We start from the raw sequence: 16058 nt of genomic DNA, 5'->3' as shown, positions 1-16058 counted from the left end.
TTATTCCGGAGAGAGGGTTGGGTTATGCGGTTTATTGTGATGCCTCACGAGAGGGTTTGGGTTGTGTGTTGATGCAAGAAGGGAAAGTAGTTGCCTATGGCTCACGTCAGTTGAAAATTCACGAGCAGAATTACCCTACGCATGATCTAGAGCTAGCAGCTGTGATATTTGCGTTGAAGATTTGGAGGCATTACCTTTATGGTGAGAAATTCGAGGTATTCTCGGATCATAAGAGTCTGAAATATTTGTTTACACAGAAAGACTTGAACTTGAGGCAGAGGAGGTGGATGGAGTTCATAGAGGATTATGACTTTGAGTTGTATTATCATCCGGGGAAGGCCAATGTGGTGGCTGATGCTCTTAGCAGAAAACCTGTTGGTGTCATAGCTAGTATAGCCATCCGAGAATGGGAAATGTTGGGTGCACTTGGGGAGTTTGACTTACTTCTGGGCGAATCCGTTGAGGCTGCGGCCTTATTTTCTGTTGTTGCACAGCCTACACTTGTGACTCGAGTGATAGAGGCTCAGAGAGGTGACCTTGAGGTAGAATCTCTCCGTGAGAAGATTTCCGGTAGGAAGGTAGAGAAGGGTTTGACGGTGTATTCCGACCAGAGTGTGAGATACCGAGACCGTCTGTTTGTGCCGGAGCCTTGCCGAGAGGAGGTACTCCGAGAGTTCCATCATTCACGCCTTGCGGTGCATCCGGGAGGCACTAAGATGTATCAGGATTTGGGTCGCCAGTTTTGGTGGCGGGGTATGAAGAGAGATGTGGCAGCTTTCGTATCTAAGTGCCTTACTTGCCAGCAAGTGAAGGCCAAACATCAGAGGCCAGCGGGTTTGTTGCAACCCTTGCCTATTGCCGAGTGGAAGTGGGAGCACGCCACTATGGACTTCGTTGTGGGTCTTCCGAGGACTCAGCGGGGTAGTGATGCTATCACTACAGGAAAATGAGGATTTAACGGCGTTTAATTAACGACGTTTAATTAAACGTCACTTTTTTTTATAATTAACGGCGTTTTTTAAACGTCGCCTTTGTTATTAGGCAAAACGGTACCGTTTTAAAAATAGAAGACCTTTAAAAAACGCCTCCAAAACCCTGTCTCTCTTTACACACTCTTCCCTGTCTCTCTTCACACCCTCTTCTATCTCTCTAAACTTTTATTTTGAAAACCCTATTTTGAGCACTGCCGTCTCCTTCTCACTCACTCAAATCTCTCACTCACTCCTTGCTCTCTCTCTCTCTCTCTCTCACACACACACACAAATATCTCTCGATTCTTCAGTTCAGTTCAGTGATTCTTCTTCTTCAATTCTGGTGATTCATCTCGGGATTGCGATTTTGAAGTTCGATTTTGAGCATAGATCCGTGATTCATCTCCGTGGATTTGGAACTCGTCTTCTTCGATCAGAGGTTAGTTGCTCTCTCTTTCTCTCACTCAAATCTCTCTCGATTCTTCTTCAGTTCAGTTCTTCGATTCTTCTTCCATTGATGAATAACATTTGTTATGGTGAAGGAAAAAATGTAGGTGAAACATTAATTTATTGGTTCAAACATTAAAATATGCCCAATCTGGTCCTCCTCCTCCTCCTCGTCGTGTTCAAACGAACGACCTCCTAAAAAGAGGATCCTTCGGCAACGTCCGTTTTCCGCTGAGAACTTCATTCGGTGGTACGCACTCTCTTCCCTAAATCTTGGAGCATATTTTACAGCATCACCATTTCAGTTGCTACCTAAGAGAGAACGGGTTTTCAAAGTCATAAAATTTATTTTTCTCTTCAAGGTCAATTAATGCTCAAGAAGATGTTTAAGAGAAATAAAATGCACAAATTACAGTAATGATGCCTTTAATGTACTCCAATTTTACAATAATGATGCCTGGAATGTACTCCAATTTTAATACCTTTGTTGTGGTAATTTTTGAATATATATGAAATCTCATTGTTTTAGTTATAGAATTGATATACTGCTAAGAAACTGATCTATTAACAGGATAGGCATTAGTTGTGATCTGAGTTCTTATGATTTATTGTGTGTAATCTGTTGAAATTCCACTTCTTGATAGTTAGTTACTTCTTGCTGCAGATTAAACTCTTCACAGATTCAGAAACTTTTCGGTTAATGGGTAAGGTTAAACTGCTTATTGGTTGAGTACAATATGCTACTATTTATCTGACAGATAAATGTTATTCTTTACTGGAATACACTGAGAAGCTTATTTCGTTGGCTTATGTTGGCAAATTTTCTAGGTAAAGAACATGCACTTGTCGTATCGAATCACAAAAGCGACATTGATTGGCTTGTTGGATGGCTTTTGGCTCAGGTGCTTGTCTGACATGCAGTTTTCTTTTATGCATGTGCATTCACAACCAGAGACATGTATATGAATGCTTGTCTAACATGCAGTTTTCTTTTATACATGTGCATTCACAAGCACAGACATGCATATGCACATTAGTTATGTTGGTAGACATATAAAGGCATACTCATGTTTGCAGATTAAACATATTTCTTTCGGCAAATGACAGTTTAAAATTTGCTATATTGTCTTATTTGGAATGCTTTTATTGTAATCTTTGCTTTATACTACGTTTCCACTTACAAAAAAAAAAAAAGAAATTATGATTTTCACTGATTATTTGTCAAAATTCCTTATAACAGCGATCAGGTTGCCTTGGTAGTGCATTAACTGTAATGAAGAAATCATCAAAATTCCTTCCGATAAGAATCTGAACTTGACATGTTCTCTAAATGTGGTTGAGGTGAAGCATTTTAAGTTAATTAGTTAAATTCAGATCGTGCCAGTTCAGTTCTTGATGGAGTGGCCTTCTATCTCGAAAGTTCAATGCATGTTAATTCGTGAATTTGGTGAATTCAGTGAAGGTTTATTGTGATCTGTATTTAAAATACATGAAATTATAACAAGTTTGGATCATTGCTCTATTGTCTCCTCTCCTCTGTTTATGATTTATTACTGTTTACATGTCATGTCCCTTACTCATTATCATTTGCCTTGTCTTTTGAACACCTCAATACCTTCAAAGATATATTCGGAAGGATAAAACTATATCCAACATATGCAGGTCATAGGTTGGTCTATGTGGTTTTCTGAGTATCTATTTCTTGAAAGAAGCTGGGCTAAGGATGAAAGAACTTTAAAGGTATGGGTGTACTAAATACATTTCTGAACAAATGCTATGTGTTTGTAGGTTTGTGATGCTCGCTTTCAAGGGGCCTTAATTGATCTCATTCAAATCTTGTGGGATTGAATCTGCAGTCATACCTCATGCCGTACGTGATTTGTTCGATAGTATAAAAGAGGTAGTTGTTATTGTTCAAGTTTTTCATATTTAATAACTTTTCTTTTTCATTTTTCTCATCATGTCATTTCTACATGTCCTTTGTCTTTGTGCATTACTAGGTGTTACACGAGATACTATTGTTTGGTCAATTGGGGAAATCTTTCAAATGAGAATAGATCTCAAATATCTAATAGAGTGAAATAGATAAGAAGTCTTCAGTACAGCCCATGGCATTATGTGCTGCATCAGTTAAAAAATTTAGTTAATTTGGTATTGATTGAGGACACTAGTGATCTTGGTACTCTTTGTTTGATCAGCATATTGTAATCATTTGTGCTGTAACCACTGTTAACTTTTACCATGTTCTGTTCTGGTTCTGATATCGTGTCTTCTTTCAAAGCACCACTTTTCTCTTAAAGTTGTTGATTTGGTTTCTCTTCTATAATCTTAATGCTTTAGGATATGGATCGAGAGTTTCTTTTAAGAATGTCCTATATGGAGATATATAATGAGGAAATAAATGATTTGCTAGCTCCTGAGCGCCGAAAACTGCAGATTCATGAAAGTCTTGAGGTACTTATTACTTCCCTCTGGGACCTACTTAACTGATATTGATATCGTTCTGATAAATAATGACTGACTGTCCATTTATTATGATTTCCTTCATGCATGAAGCGGGGAATATTTGTTGCTGGGTTAAAAGAAGAAACCGTTGCCTCTCCTGAGCAAATCCTTGAACTTATGGAGTTCGGTAAATGTGGGTTTTTTTGAACATTTCTATCCCTTAAATTTCTTCTTTTTAAAGTAGTCTTCAAGGGCACTTCCACCTGTCCTGACACAAACACCCCCCCACCCCCCCCCACCCACACACACACACACGCAAAGAGTGCCTATGGCACACTTCTATCCCTTATATATATACATACAATTTAATTTGTCTATTTATGAATTATATGATGTATAAAATATGTGTGTGATTTCGTTTTGATCAAAGCAATCACTTGATTTTCTTTTTGGTGGTTGTGATTTTCTTCCATCTCTAATGGCTGTGAAATCTGCAGAAACTTTCCAGTACCATTCACTGCAGAAAGAATCCAACTTGCTAACTGAACTCAACGACTGTCCCAACATCCTTCGTTGCTACGGCAGCTTCATCAGCGATGACGATGACAACAACAGCGTCCCTCTCTACAACATAATCCTCGAATATGCTTCTTTGCTGCACTTTTCCTTGCCAACATAAATCATGTTTGATTTTAATATGGAGTTTGTTCATACCATTAGCTTACATGAATTACAATTCTAATAATGCTATTGCATCAACCTTTTTCCATCTATGAACCTACAAGCCTCAATCATAGTTTTGGTGTGTGGTTTCATCCTGTGTAATTTCAATTAGAGAATGTAACTTGAATTTTGAAACCATTGCAGGGTAAGCTGTATTTGCTGCTGCTGGGCACAACGGCTCTCAGTCTGGTCAGTAAGCCATTTTAATTGTGTTGCAAGTGATGCCATTTTAGTTCATAGTTCCCATTCATAATTCTTTTTGTGATATATATATATATATTCATTTTTTATGTGAATGACTAGTTGGCGCCACATGGTAATAGTTAGAATTTGATCAATAACATTCTCTTGGATGCCAATGATAATTTTGGGAGCAGTTTAGCTCATTTACATCTGATTCTTCTCTTTCTTTTATCTGAGACTGCAAATGCAACCGCGCCAGGTTTAGCTCATTCACATCTGATTCTTTGCTCGGGAAAATATTTCGTTTTATGTGTTTTCTTGAATTACATGAATCAAATAAATTGTATTCTGGCATAAGCTGGCGGCATGTACCTTCTCCGCTTATTGGTGGGTATTGTAGTTTTCCTTGATAATAGGCAATGCCTTTTTGCTAGTGAAAATTTATGGGTTGATTTTAGCTTCAAAATATGAAAACAAATTATGAAAATTATAAGAAACAAGTCAATCTTTTATTCTTTTTGGGAATAAATATTGCTTTTAGTCTTTTGAATATATAATTATAAGCTACCTGGGCAGGCTATTGGGGCATTAATTGGGTGCGGATTCTGAGAAATTACCTACTATCTATGTTTATTGTGATATATGACTTGAGCAACTTGTTATCTATGTTTATTGTGAATTTGAGTTTTTAGAATTCAGTCTGAATCTGTGAACAAAAAAACAAAAAAATTGGGTGATAGTTTTCCCTTCCTAGTACTGCATATCTTTAGTTAGGATTATTTTATTTTATTTTATTTTATTTTATTTTTTAGGACTGGAATAATTTTATATATCTAGCTCACTTATGTGGGAAGGAGAGCCATTAAGTGGTAGGGGCAGGTGAACTCGCAACAGGTGAGATTACACCCTGATCTTATTTGTTGTTAAATGGTGTACAAAATATTTTATTAAGTTGTAGGATTCAAGAAGTGGAAACTCATCCTTTTTTTTTTTCTTTTTTTTTTTTTTGAAATCTATGTTCTAAAAATTCTCACATTATGTGGAAGCATATGAGAGCTCTTGAGAAAGTCTTGCTATAAATAGGGTAAGGATGTGTACACTTGTAATATGATTAATGAAATTTGTTGAAATTTGATATGAGCTCTTGAGAAAGTCTTGCTATAAATGAGGTAAGGATGCATATAATCTATTTGGTATTTATTTAACTGGCTATTTAAATTAAGAAGCAATTTAAAAGCTTCAAAAGCTTCAAAAGCAGTGCTCTATGTGATCATTGTGAGTTGGTTGAAACGAACGTAGCTTCAAAAGCTTGCTTGTTCCAACACATGTGGCTAAGTTCATTTGGACACAACTTCTTGCATTCGATTGTAACAATGTTTCTGTAACATTCATTCGAATGAGGGCATCTTTCTTTTGAACATAGAGTTGTTACGAGTTAAGTCTAATTTACAGAGAGTTCATTTGAACGTAGAGTTGATATTCCTAATGAACTTTCCTTTTAGACTTAATATTGTTTTTTCAGCATTATTTAGATTTATATTTAATCAACTAAAATGTGTAATTTTGAGGATATGTAATAGAAGTATGATCTATGGCATAATTTGCAATTTGCTATTGCTGTGACTTGTGAATTCTGTACAAACCCCTCTCTCCCCAATACCTGCTATTAATGAGTATCTAAATTGTTACATTATCAGGATAATTTCAGTTCCTCAATTCCAATGGATGGAAAAACAGAGCTTCAGATTTTATCTTTCCAAGCTCCCAAGATCAGACTCCTATGTAGTTTGTGTGTTGAAGGGAATGAAACAATGCAGGTGTTGTACTCTGGCACAATTCACTTCATCTACCTTAACACTAGCTTTTGTTATATGCCATAACCCTAATTCTTTTATGCTAAACATTGAACATAATAATTTTATAGATCATTGGACATGTTTTGGATATGATATATGACCTCTCAGTTTTTTATTTTCAGGTCTTATTTGTTTATCCTCCTGAAAAACAGCTGCCACTTAAGTATAAGGATCTTCTTTCATTCTGCTTTCCTGGAGGTGTGGAGGTTAGTTGGATATGAGATTTATTTGTTAATGAGTTCATGTACTCTGAATAAATTGAAATTTATTTCCAGATATGTACTGTAGTTACATGGGCATTTTGGCTGCATAGAATTTAATTATGCTTAATATTATTGAAATTCAAGAAAGTAAACCTTGGAAGTTCTGAGAGATACTCGTGAACACATGGATGGGCACATAGAAGTCACAGATGAGGTTTGATGTCACTCACATATCTCCATTTCATCATAATTAGAGGATTGTGACCATCTTGATGCATCATTTTTTGCAGAGCACTTGAAGACTTAAAATGATTGAACGGAGTTAGTTATCAATTATCTGCTATATTATCATATTCTCTGATGTTTTGGCATTTGATAATGTTCACATAATTATGCTAATTAGGGTTATGCATTTTCTAGTTCTTAATTGTATTATCTGTTTGTGGGTCCGAATTCTTTTCCTTTTCTCTTATTGTAACTAGTACATGGCTATGGATGTGCACATTTCAACTTTTGTAGAATTAAAAATGTCCTTTTGTTTACTCTCAAAGGAGATTTGCCCAACATTATGTAGCCTTTTTGTTTATAAATTTTCCATCATTCAATATGGAAATGATTTTTGGAGTTTTAAATGTTAGTTCATGTGATTTCAGGTTCATGCTATTGAAAAAACTTCTTCAATGAGCGAGTTGAATGAAATACTTCTTGGGCAGGTATCCTAAAGCTTCCCCAATCATATTATTAGACATTCTTGTTATCATCCTCGTCATCACCTTCATCATCTAGTGAAGTGAACAGATAAAAGCTAATGTTTACTTTATCTTACCTTCTTAACGAAACTGGATGATGAAGGTGATGATGGGAAGCAGCATGGAGAGCGATTTAGAATGACAATGAAGGATGGATGGGGGCTTTCTTTTGGATTCTTATTTCTCTTCTTTTTTCTTTTTTCTTTTTTTCCTTTGATCTGATTGGGGAGTTGGGTGTTTTGGTTCACTTTCTTCTTATTTTTTTGTGTTAAATAGGGGAGTGGTGAGAGATAGAGAGAGAGAAGAGAGTAATATTATTTTGTGGCTTTGTATACAAAGTAGTAATTAATTTTTTTGTTGAGAATTGTGAATACAATTTTTGGGGGTAATATTAAAATATCATTTGTGGATATGTTATTTTGTGAATAATGGTGATTGGTGAATGGGAAAGTGAATTAATAATGCATTTGTTATTTGAATGTAAGTTATTATTTCATATTAGTGTTATTCAGTTTTATTATATGTATTTTTTTATTTCAAAAAAAAAAAAAAAGAGAAATCACGGCGTTTTTTAAAAAACGCCACTTTAAACCTTAAATATTTAACGGTTAGATTTTTTAAAAAAGATATGACGGCGTTTAAAAAAAGTGGCTAAATATCATAATGACGTCATGGTACTGTCAAGTAAGATATTTGGCGGCGTTTTTAAAAACGCCGCCTATACTAATATAACGACGTTTTTAAAACGTCATAAAGTTATAGCGACGGCCGCGTCTTCGGCGCTTGGTGCTAAGCGTCGCAAAAATAATTAGTGGCGTTTTTGACACTTATAGCGGCGTTTTTTAAACGCCGCTAAAATCTGAATTTCCTGCAGTGTATTTGGGTGGTTGTAGACCGGTTGACTAAGTCGGCGCACTTCATTCCTATGCGCGTGAGAGATTCGGTAGATCATCTTGCCGACTTATACATTCGGGACACAGTGAGGTTGCATGGGGTCCCAGTGACGATCGTCTCAGATAGAGATCCTCGTTTTACCGCCAGGTTGTAGCAGAGTTTGCAGAGTGCCTTGGGCACTAAGTTGACCTTTAGTACGGCTTACCATCCTCAGACTGATGGGCAGTCCGAGCGTACTATTCAGATCCTTGAGGATATGCTTAGGGGTTGTGTTCTAGACTTTAGTGGATCGTGGGAGAGGCACTTGCCGTTGGTGGAGTTTGCCTACAACAACAGTTTCCAGGCTAGTATCGGTATGGCACCATTTGAGGCCTTGTATGGCCGACCGTGTAGATCTCCTGTTTGTTGGGCTGAGGTGGGTGATACACCTCTGTTGGGTCCGGAGTTGGTGAGGGAAACGACGGAGAAGGTTGAGCTTATCCGTAAGAGGCTGGTTACAGCACAGAGTCGTCAGAAATCTTATGCTGACCGTAGGAGGAGACCTTTGGTATTTGAGGTGGGTGATCATGTCTTTCTGAAGATATCACCTAGACGGGGTTTGATGAGATTTGGGAAGAGCGGGAAGTTGTCCCCTCGGTTCATCGGTCCGTTTGAGATCCTTGAGAGGATTGGCGAGGCTGCCTATCGTTTAGCTTTGCCACCACAGTTGTCCGGAGTACATGATGTGTTCCATGTAAGTATGCTTCGGAAGTATGAGCCGGATCCATCACATGTGTTGGATTGGACTGATTTAGTGGTTGATGAGGATGTATTGTATGAGGAGAGACCGGTTCGAGTCTTGGATAGGCGGGACCAAGTTTTGCGAGGCAAAACCATCCCTTTGGTCAAAGTTTTGTGGAAACATCACGGAGTGGAGGAAGCCACTTGGGAACGTGAGTTGGAAGTTCGCGAAAAATACCCGGACATGTTTATTGATTTGTAATCTTGTATTTAAATTTTGTAATATTGTTGAACTTAAGAGCTTTACATATGTCTTAAGTTGTAAAAAATTGAGTATGTTTTGGTAAATGGGTGTATCTTGAAACTTGCTTCATTATAGAAGTTTGGTGTAATATTGCATATGTTGATTACATTGTTGAATGAGATATATATATCATGCGATTGAATATGATATGAAAATTGTCAACATTGAAAGAAATAAAGCATAATAATGATACAGGCTGAAATACATGTTATTTTGTATATTGTGTGATGCCTCTTGATAAAGAGATGAAATGACCAGTTTTGGGTCAAGATGGTTACTAATGAACTGTCTAATAAAAAAAAACTGTTTTCAAAAATTTATGCTTAATTTCGGGGACGAAATTCTTTGAAGGGGGGGAGGTTATAGCGACCCCGGTTTTTTTTCCCATTTGACTATTGTGTCCGGGCATAGGTTCCGTAGATTCTGTCATTGTTTGATGGTTGTTGTTGTCCCTTATTTTCTCATTTGGAATTATAGGATGTGTTGGGCAGGTTTGTTTTCAGGTTGGTTGGGTTTAGGAATCAAGTGTTGCTGTCCAAAATTTTAGATCTTCGCTCGAGCGAGGGGTTTGTCGCTCGAGCGAGCTGTTGTTTTTGGTTCTTCGCTCGAGCCAGGGTTTGGTAGCTTGAGCAAGCGGTTGCGTCTGGTTTGGACCTGTAGCTTTGCATTCTTGGCTCGAGCGAGCTTTTCTTGGCTCGAGCGAGTTAGTTCGTTCTTCGCTCGAGCAATAGTTCCTTCGCTCGAGCGTGTGTCTTGTTGCAGACCTGAGGGTTTGAATTCTTCGCTCGATCGAGCTTTCTTTCGCTCGATCGAGCTTTCTTTCGCTCGAGCGAGCTTTTGAGTTGTTGGCTCAAGCAAGGCTTCCTTGGCTCGAGCGTAGTTTCTTTGTGTCTGGTCGCTCGAGCGACAAAGTCTTCGCTCGAGCGAGCCTGTCCAGTATATATTCGCAGCAGCGGGATTTGATCAGTCTTTTTCTTATTCTTTTTGGTTCTAAACCCTAGGTTCGACTTCTCTCTCTCCCTACTCACCTTCTCTCTTAGATTTGATCCACTTAGGGTGTGTTTCTACCCTAGATCCTTCATTAAAAAGATAGAGTGGGTCGAGGGCTTTCATTTAATCTGAATTGTTGGTAGTTTGGAGCACTTTGGAGTTTGGGCATTCATCTCCATCTTCTCTTTTGGGGTTATTTCTTCGAGGTAGGGATTTCCTACTCCATTTTATAGGTTTTGTTCTAAGCTTTGGTATTTTGATATGTTGGGGATACTTTGGTAAATTTTTGGGAAAAACCCTAGTTGTACTATTAAATTAATTTGTATAATTAATTCATGGAATCGGGAAAAGATGGTTAAATTCATGGAATTAGGAATTCATTGATTAAATGGCGTAGTTGGATAATTTGAATCATTTGTTTATTGAATTGTTGACATAGTTATTTTCAGTTTAGAAATAACTGTTTTTGGGCTATCGGTGGAGGATAGTCTTGATTGTTGTAGACATTGCATGTGGATTAGGAATAACTGAAACTAATCACATTGATTAAGTCATTAATTTTGACTATTGCATTGGTACAGAAAATACGTGTATTGATTGAGCATTGCATTTGCATACATTGTTTTGTGTGGGAGGAGATAGGGGATGTACTCCACGGTTTAGGGAAAGATAGGGGATGGACCTCTAAACCGGATTTTGTTTGGGAGGAGATAGGGGATGGACTCCATTAGCATCACTTTTATGTGTGCTTATTTATATAGAAGTGTTTTATTGATACAGCACTAAAATGTGTATCAATCTGGAAGTATGAAGTGTTTTGATTTGAGCTTGAGTCTCATTTGTTTATTGATATTGGAAGGATGTGAATATGATATGTGTAATTCACTGTTGTAAGTTTGGCTAGGTTCTGAGCCATGTTGATAAAATTGGAAAGTAAACCGTATCTTAGACCATAGTGTCAGGAGACTGTAAAATGAAGTAATTGATTATCTTGGTTAACCATCTGTTGAATGCTATTGCTTTATTCATTGCTTATATGTGGTTTAGTATATTTCTACTGGGCTGTGGCTCACCCTTTATGGGAATATCATTTTCAGGTTCAGGTGATAAGCTACCTCCAAGGACTTAGCTTGGGAGGGTTTGGCTTCTGGATTTTGAAGAAGACTATCTTTAGTTAATTGTCTTTATTTATTAATACATGTAAACATTCAAGCTTAGGGCTTTTCTTGTATTGAGTTAGAACTCGTATTTTTGTATCCAAGTGTTGGCTTGGAAAGATGTAAGCCTGTAGGGCATTTTATTCGATGTTACATGTGATGCTTTTATTTAGTAATACTCTGATGAACGATTTAATAAAATGTTTTCATTAAATAATGCATGTCAATGATATATATAATGGGTTTATTTTGAGGGCGTTACATTTTTAATTTTTTATTAGAAATGTGAGAGAGAGAGAGAGAGTGTGTGTGTGGGATGTCGAAGAGAGAGAGAGAGAGAGAGAGTGGTGGGATGTGAGAGAGAGAGAGAGAGAGAGAGAGAGAGAGAACGTGAGTGATTGAGTGTGAGTGAGTGGTAGGATGTAAATGAGTTTTTTTCTTTTTTTCTTTTAAGCTAATCTTAGCCATAGATTTTGAGTGGGGTGACGTGGCTAAATCTTGACCGTTGACCGAAGAGATGACTGGAGAGAAGAGCTAGAGAGGATCCGAACTCCAATAACCTATAGTAGATTTCCTGTCCAGAATACTACTAGCCCAATTAGAGTCTGAATAGGCATTAAGGACCAAAGGACCTAAAGAAAAGACCAATCCATAAGATAATGTACCCTGAAGATATTTGAGCAATCTTTTCACTGCATTGAAATAGGCCACTGTTGGAGCATGCATGAATTGGCAAGCATAGTTAACAGCATAAGCATGGTCAAGCCTAGTAATAGTAAGGTATTGCAAGGCACCCACTAGACTGCGATAAAGAGAGGACAGAGGTCTCAGAAGAAGAAACATACTTTGTGGCCGTAGGAGAAGTGCAGACTTTGCAGTTTAGCATACGAGCTTTTGCTAATTTATATAAATATATAAAATTATTTGCTAATTTATTTTTTAACAATAAATAAGATTAATTACAAATTTAATATTAATGAACAAAAGCAAATACACATTTTAGAAAGGAATCGTTGAATAAGTTGATATAAAAAAAATTATATTTTATAATGGCATAAAATAATTTAAATATGATTTTTCAAAAATTATTTTTAATTTTAAAAATAAAATAAAATATTTAAATATAATAACATTAAATTTCTACAAAATAAAAGTATCTGTATAAAATAAAAATAAAAAACAGTAAGAAGAAAATTTAGAATGCTATTTTCATTTGATCTGAAAATAATTATAGATGACCAATAAATTATCATCTATAACCCTCATTTTTAAAAATAAAAAATAAAAAATGATATTTCGCAAACCATCACTTTTATTAGAAAAACAACATTTATTTATATTTGTTTTTAGCAAAACTCACTTTTTAGCAATTTGAGCCAAATTTTTTTCATTTTTTTATTTTAGTTTGTTTAATTGACAACTGAGATTAAAAAAAATTAACAGAATCTACCATGTTTCGCAAGTGCTAAAAAAGTCTAGATGAAATATAAGAAAATTGTTTAAGACCTACAAAAAAACACCCACAATTGTATCCATAATGGTGTGATATCATATGTGTCATCAACTCTTGATTTGCTATACACTCAATGACATAGGACCCAACTCTCTTGTCACATCATTGTGGGTGAAAGTCTGTGTTTGTAGCATTGCTAGAATAATAAATTATCACATGTAACTCCCATTTTCTTTCTTTATTATACAAAAAAAAAAAAAATCAAAAACAAAAACAAAGCAAAAACAAAAAAACAAACAATCACACTATGTCAACCAATCATATTGTGGCACATATTAACAAAAATTAAAAAAAAAATAATAAATAAATAAAGAAAAAGAATTGCAACTTTAAAGCTTTAATAAGATGACAACGTTTTTCAATTATAATAACATATAGATTTTATATGAGATTTTAAAACTCTCATAATATCTCTTCTTAAAACCATTCTTTTGTAAAATATATAAATAATCTCAACGTCACTCTTATTACTCCTAAATACAAAAATTATGAGTTAATTATGATAATGTTAAATTTGTATTTAAAACTTATAAATCATGGGATAGATCATTATAATTTTAAATTTATATGGTGTCAATTTTAAATTTAAATTAATAGATTGTTTTCCATATTTAGTAACTCTCAAATTCGAATTTTGAAATGGATTAGTATACTTTTCAATTTTTTTTAAAGATTTGATATACTTTCCATGTGAAAGTCATAAATCAAGGGATATTAATTTTTATTTATTTATTTATTTATTTTTTCTTGAAAAAGAGTTAGCTAATAGAAAATTTTTTAATTTTTAAAAATCAAAAAATTATGAAATTTAGATTGAGAATTTGGAACTCTCACAAGGCGTGTGGGTTAAAAACTCCATCTCCCTTATATAATATATAGAAAGATAAGATACCAAAATGTGTTATAACCAAACACCACTTGAAGTATAACAAAAGACCTCTTCGATTATAACGACAATATGTTATAATTAAGTTATAATCAACCTAATAATGAATCATAACTAAGTCACAATGAACACCACAATAGATCATAACTAAAATCACAGAAGCTACCATTGAGACTTATAATATAGATATTTTTACAGTGTGTAAAAGGGAGAGTGGTAGCTGAGTTCCTAACCGACCACCCAGTTGAAGGGGATGAAGCAATAGAATATCTGTTCCCAGACGAGGCCATTCTGCATATTGAAGAAGAGACTTGGACGATGTACTTTGACGGAGCGTCAAACCAATATGGGTATGAGATAGGGGTGTTGCGGATAGCACTCGACAATTCTCGCATATCCTTAGCCTTCAAGCTCCGGTTCAAGGTATCGAATAATGAAGCAGAATATGAGGCATGTATTGCTGGACTGGAAGCCGCCCTGGAACTAGGGGCAAAACGGTTGGATGTCATCGGGGACTCGAACCTTGTTGTATCTCAAGCTAAAGGAGATTGGAAAGTTAAAAAAGAAAAGATGAGAATTTATCACCAGACCTTGGATGTTCTGATTCCACGGTTTGAGAAACTGAATTTCACCCATCTGTTAAGAGAGAACAACAGGTTCGCTGATTCATTAGCAACTTTATCTTCTATGATAGACATCCCTTTCGGAGTCTGGATACGTCCGATCATCATTGAAGAGAAATTCGTGCCAGCCTACGAGCTGATTGCTGCCATAGATGAGGTACAAAATCAAAATCCCTGGTATTACGACATCTGGAACTTCTTGGAAAAGGAGGTGTATCCACCAAGGGCAAATGCCAAAGATAAGAGGGAAATTCGAAGAATGGCTGCTCAGTTCATCATCTGCGGAGGTAAACTGTACAAGAGGGGTCATTTGGGGATGCATAAACTGTGTGTTGATGCTGAAGAGTCCAAGCACCTGATGGAGGAGAGTGTGGAACACACATGAGCGGGGTGATGCTAGCTCGGAAGATCCTTAGACAGGGTTATTCTTGGTCAACCATGGAGGAGGGTTGTATTGGCTTTGTCCGGTGATGCCACAAATGTCAGATTCATGCAACCGCATGAACATTCCGCCGTCGAAGCTATACAACATGACTTTACATGGCCGTTTCAGTCTGGGGGATTGATGTGATTGAGGTTGTCAGTCCGAAGGGGTCCAACGGGCATGAGTATATTCTGGTAACGATAGACCACTTCACGAAGTGGGTTGAGGCCCAATCTTACGTGGTGTTGAAGGCATCGCATGTCGCTAAGTTCATCAGGAACAACATTATCTGTCGCTACGAGGTCCCGAACGAGATTATTTCGGATAATGGTTCCCACTTCAAGAAGGAGGTGATCGACTTGTTGGAGAAGTACAACGTGGCTTTTTATAAGTCATCTACATATCGGCCGCAAACCAACGGAGCAGTTGAGGCCGCCGACAAGAACATCAAGCACATTCTACAGAAGATGGTGGAAACCTACAGGGACTGGCCAGATAAGCTGCCATTTGCTCTATGGGGCTACCGGACTTCAATTCGAACTTCTACTGGGGCAACTTCGTATTCCTTGGTTTATGGGATGGAGGCTGTTCTGCCTATCGAAGTTGAGGTTCCGTCATTACGGGTATTGGCTGAGTGTTAGATAGCTGAGGCAGATTGGCATCAAAACAGGTTCGAAGAACTCATGCTCTTTGATCAAAGAAGGCTGAAAGCACTGTATCATGTCCAGGGTTATCAATGCAGAATTGCCAAGGCTTTCAACAAGAAGGTTAAGTCCAGGAATTTGAAAGACGGGGATCTAGTGCTCAAAGACAATCGAGCTCCCATCAACACCCCTAGAGGCAAGTTCAGACCCAATTGGACTGGTCCCTACATCATCAAGTCTATCTGGTCGGGTGGAGCTGTCGTTCTGATAGATTTAGATGGCCTTGAGTTCTCCCAGCCGATCAACATGGACAAATTGAAGAAATA

General features: G+C 36.8%; 1 protein-coding gene across 3 annotated transcripts; it reads left to right on the top strand.

Moving 5' to 3' along the window:
• Positions 1–2062: 2062 nt before the first annotated feature.
• Positions 2063–7991, top strand: LOC145824525 (kinesin-like protein KIN-7O). 3 transcript variants are annotated; one of them, XM_082924462.1, is made up of 9 exons: positions 2063–2122; positions 2247–2320; positions 3081–3158; positions 3759–3872; positions 3975–4056; positions 4731–4775; positions 5582–5663; positions 6467–6586; positions 7542–7991. In XM_082924462.1, the coding sequence occupies exons 1-6, from the start codon at positions 2119–2121 to the stop codon at positions 4733–4735; spliced, it is 357 nt and encodes a 118-aa protein (XP_082780588.1). In that variant the 5' UTR covers positions 2063–2118; the 3' UTR covers positions 4736–4775; positions 5582–5663; positions 6467–6586; positions 7542–7991. The 3 variants fall into 3 exon arrangements, 1 of the variants encoding a protein (XP_082780588.1); XR_014366126.1 differs by lacking the exons at positions 2063–2122; positions 2247–2320; positions 3081–3158; positions 5582–5663 and adding an exon at positions 3264–3318 and having other exon boundaries at positions 7542–7768; XR_014366127.1 differs by lacking the exons at positions 2063–2122; positions 2247–2320; positions 3081–3158; positions 5582–5663 and adding an exon at positions 3303–3321 and having other exon boundaries at positions 7542–7770.
• Positions 7992–16058: the final 8067 nt, after the last annotated feature.

This window comes from Camellia sinensis, chromosome 4, assembly GCF_055761805.1.
Source record: "Camellia sinensis isolate YWXY chromosome 4, ASM5576180v1, whole genome shotgun sequence".
Taxonomy (NCBI): Eukaryota; Viridiplantae; Streptophyta; class Magnoliopsida; order Ericales; family Theaceae; genus Camellia; species Camellia sinensis.
Note: the sequence above shows the minus strand (reverse complement) of the source record. Positions and strands in the feature narration are given on the sequence as shown.

Coding starts and splice junctions, on each gene's coding strand:
- LOC145824525 (XM_082924462.1), top strand. Junction 3,159..3,758: donor AGGATGAAAGAACTTTAAAG/GTATGGGTGTAC, acceptor TTAATGCTTTAG/GATATGGATCGAGAGTTTCT. Junction 3,873..3,974: donor AGATTCATGAAAGTCTTGAG/GTACTTATTACT, acceptor TCATGCATGAAG/CGGGGAATATTTGTTGCTGG.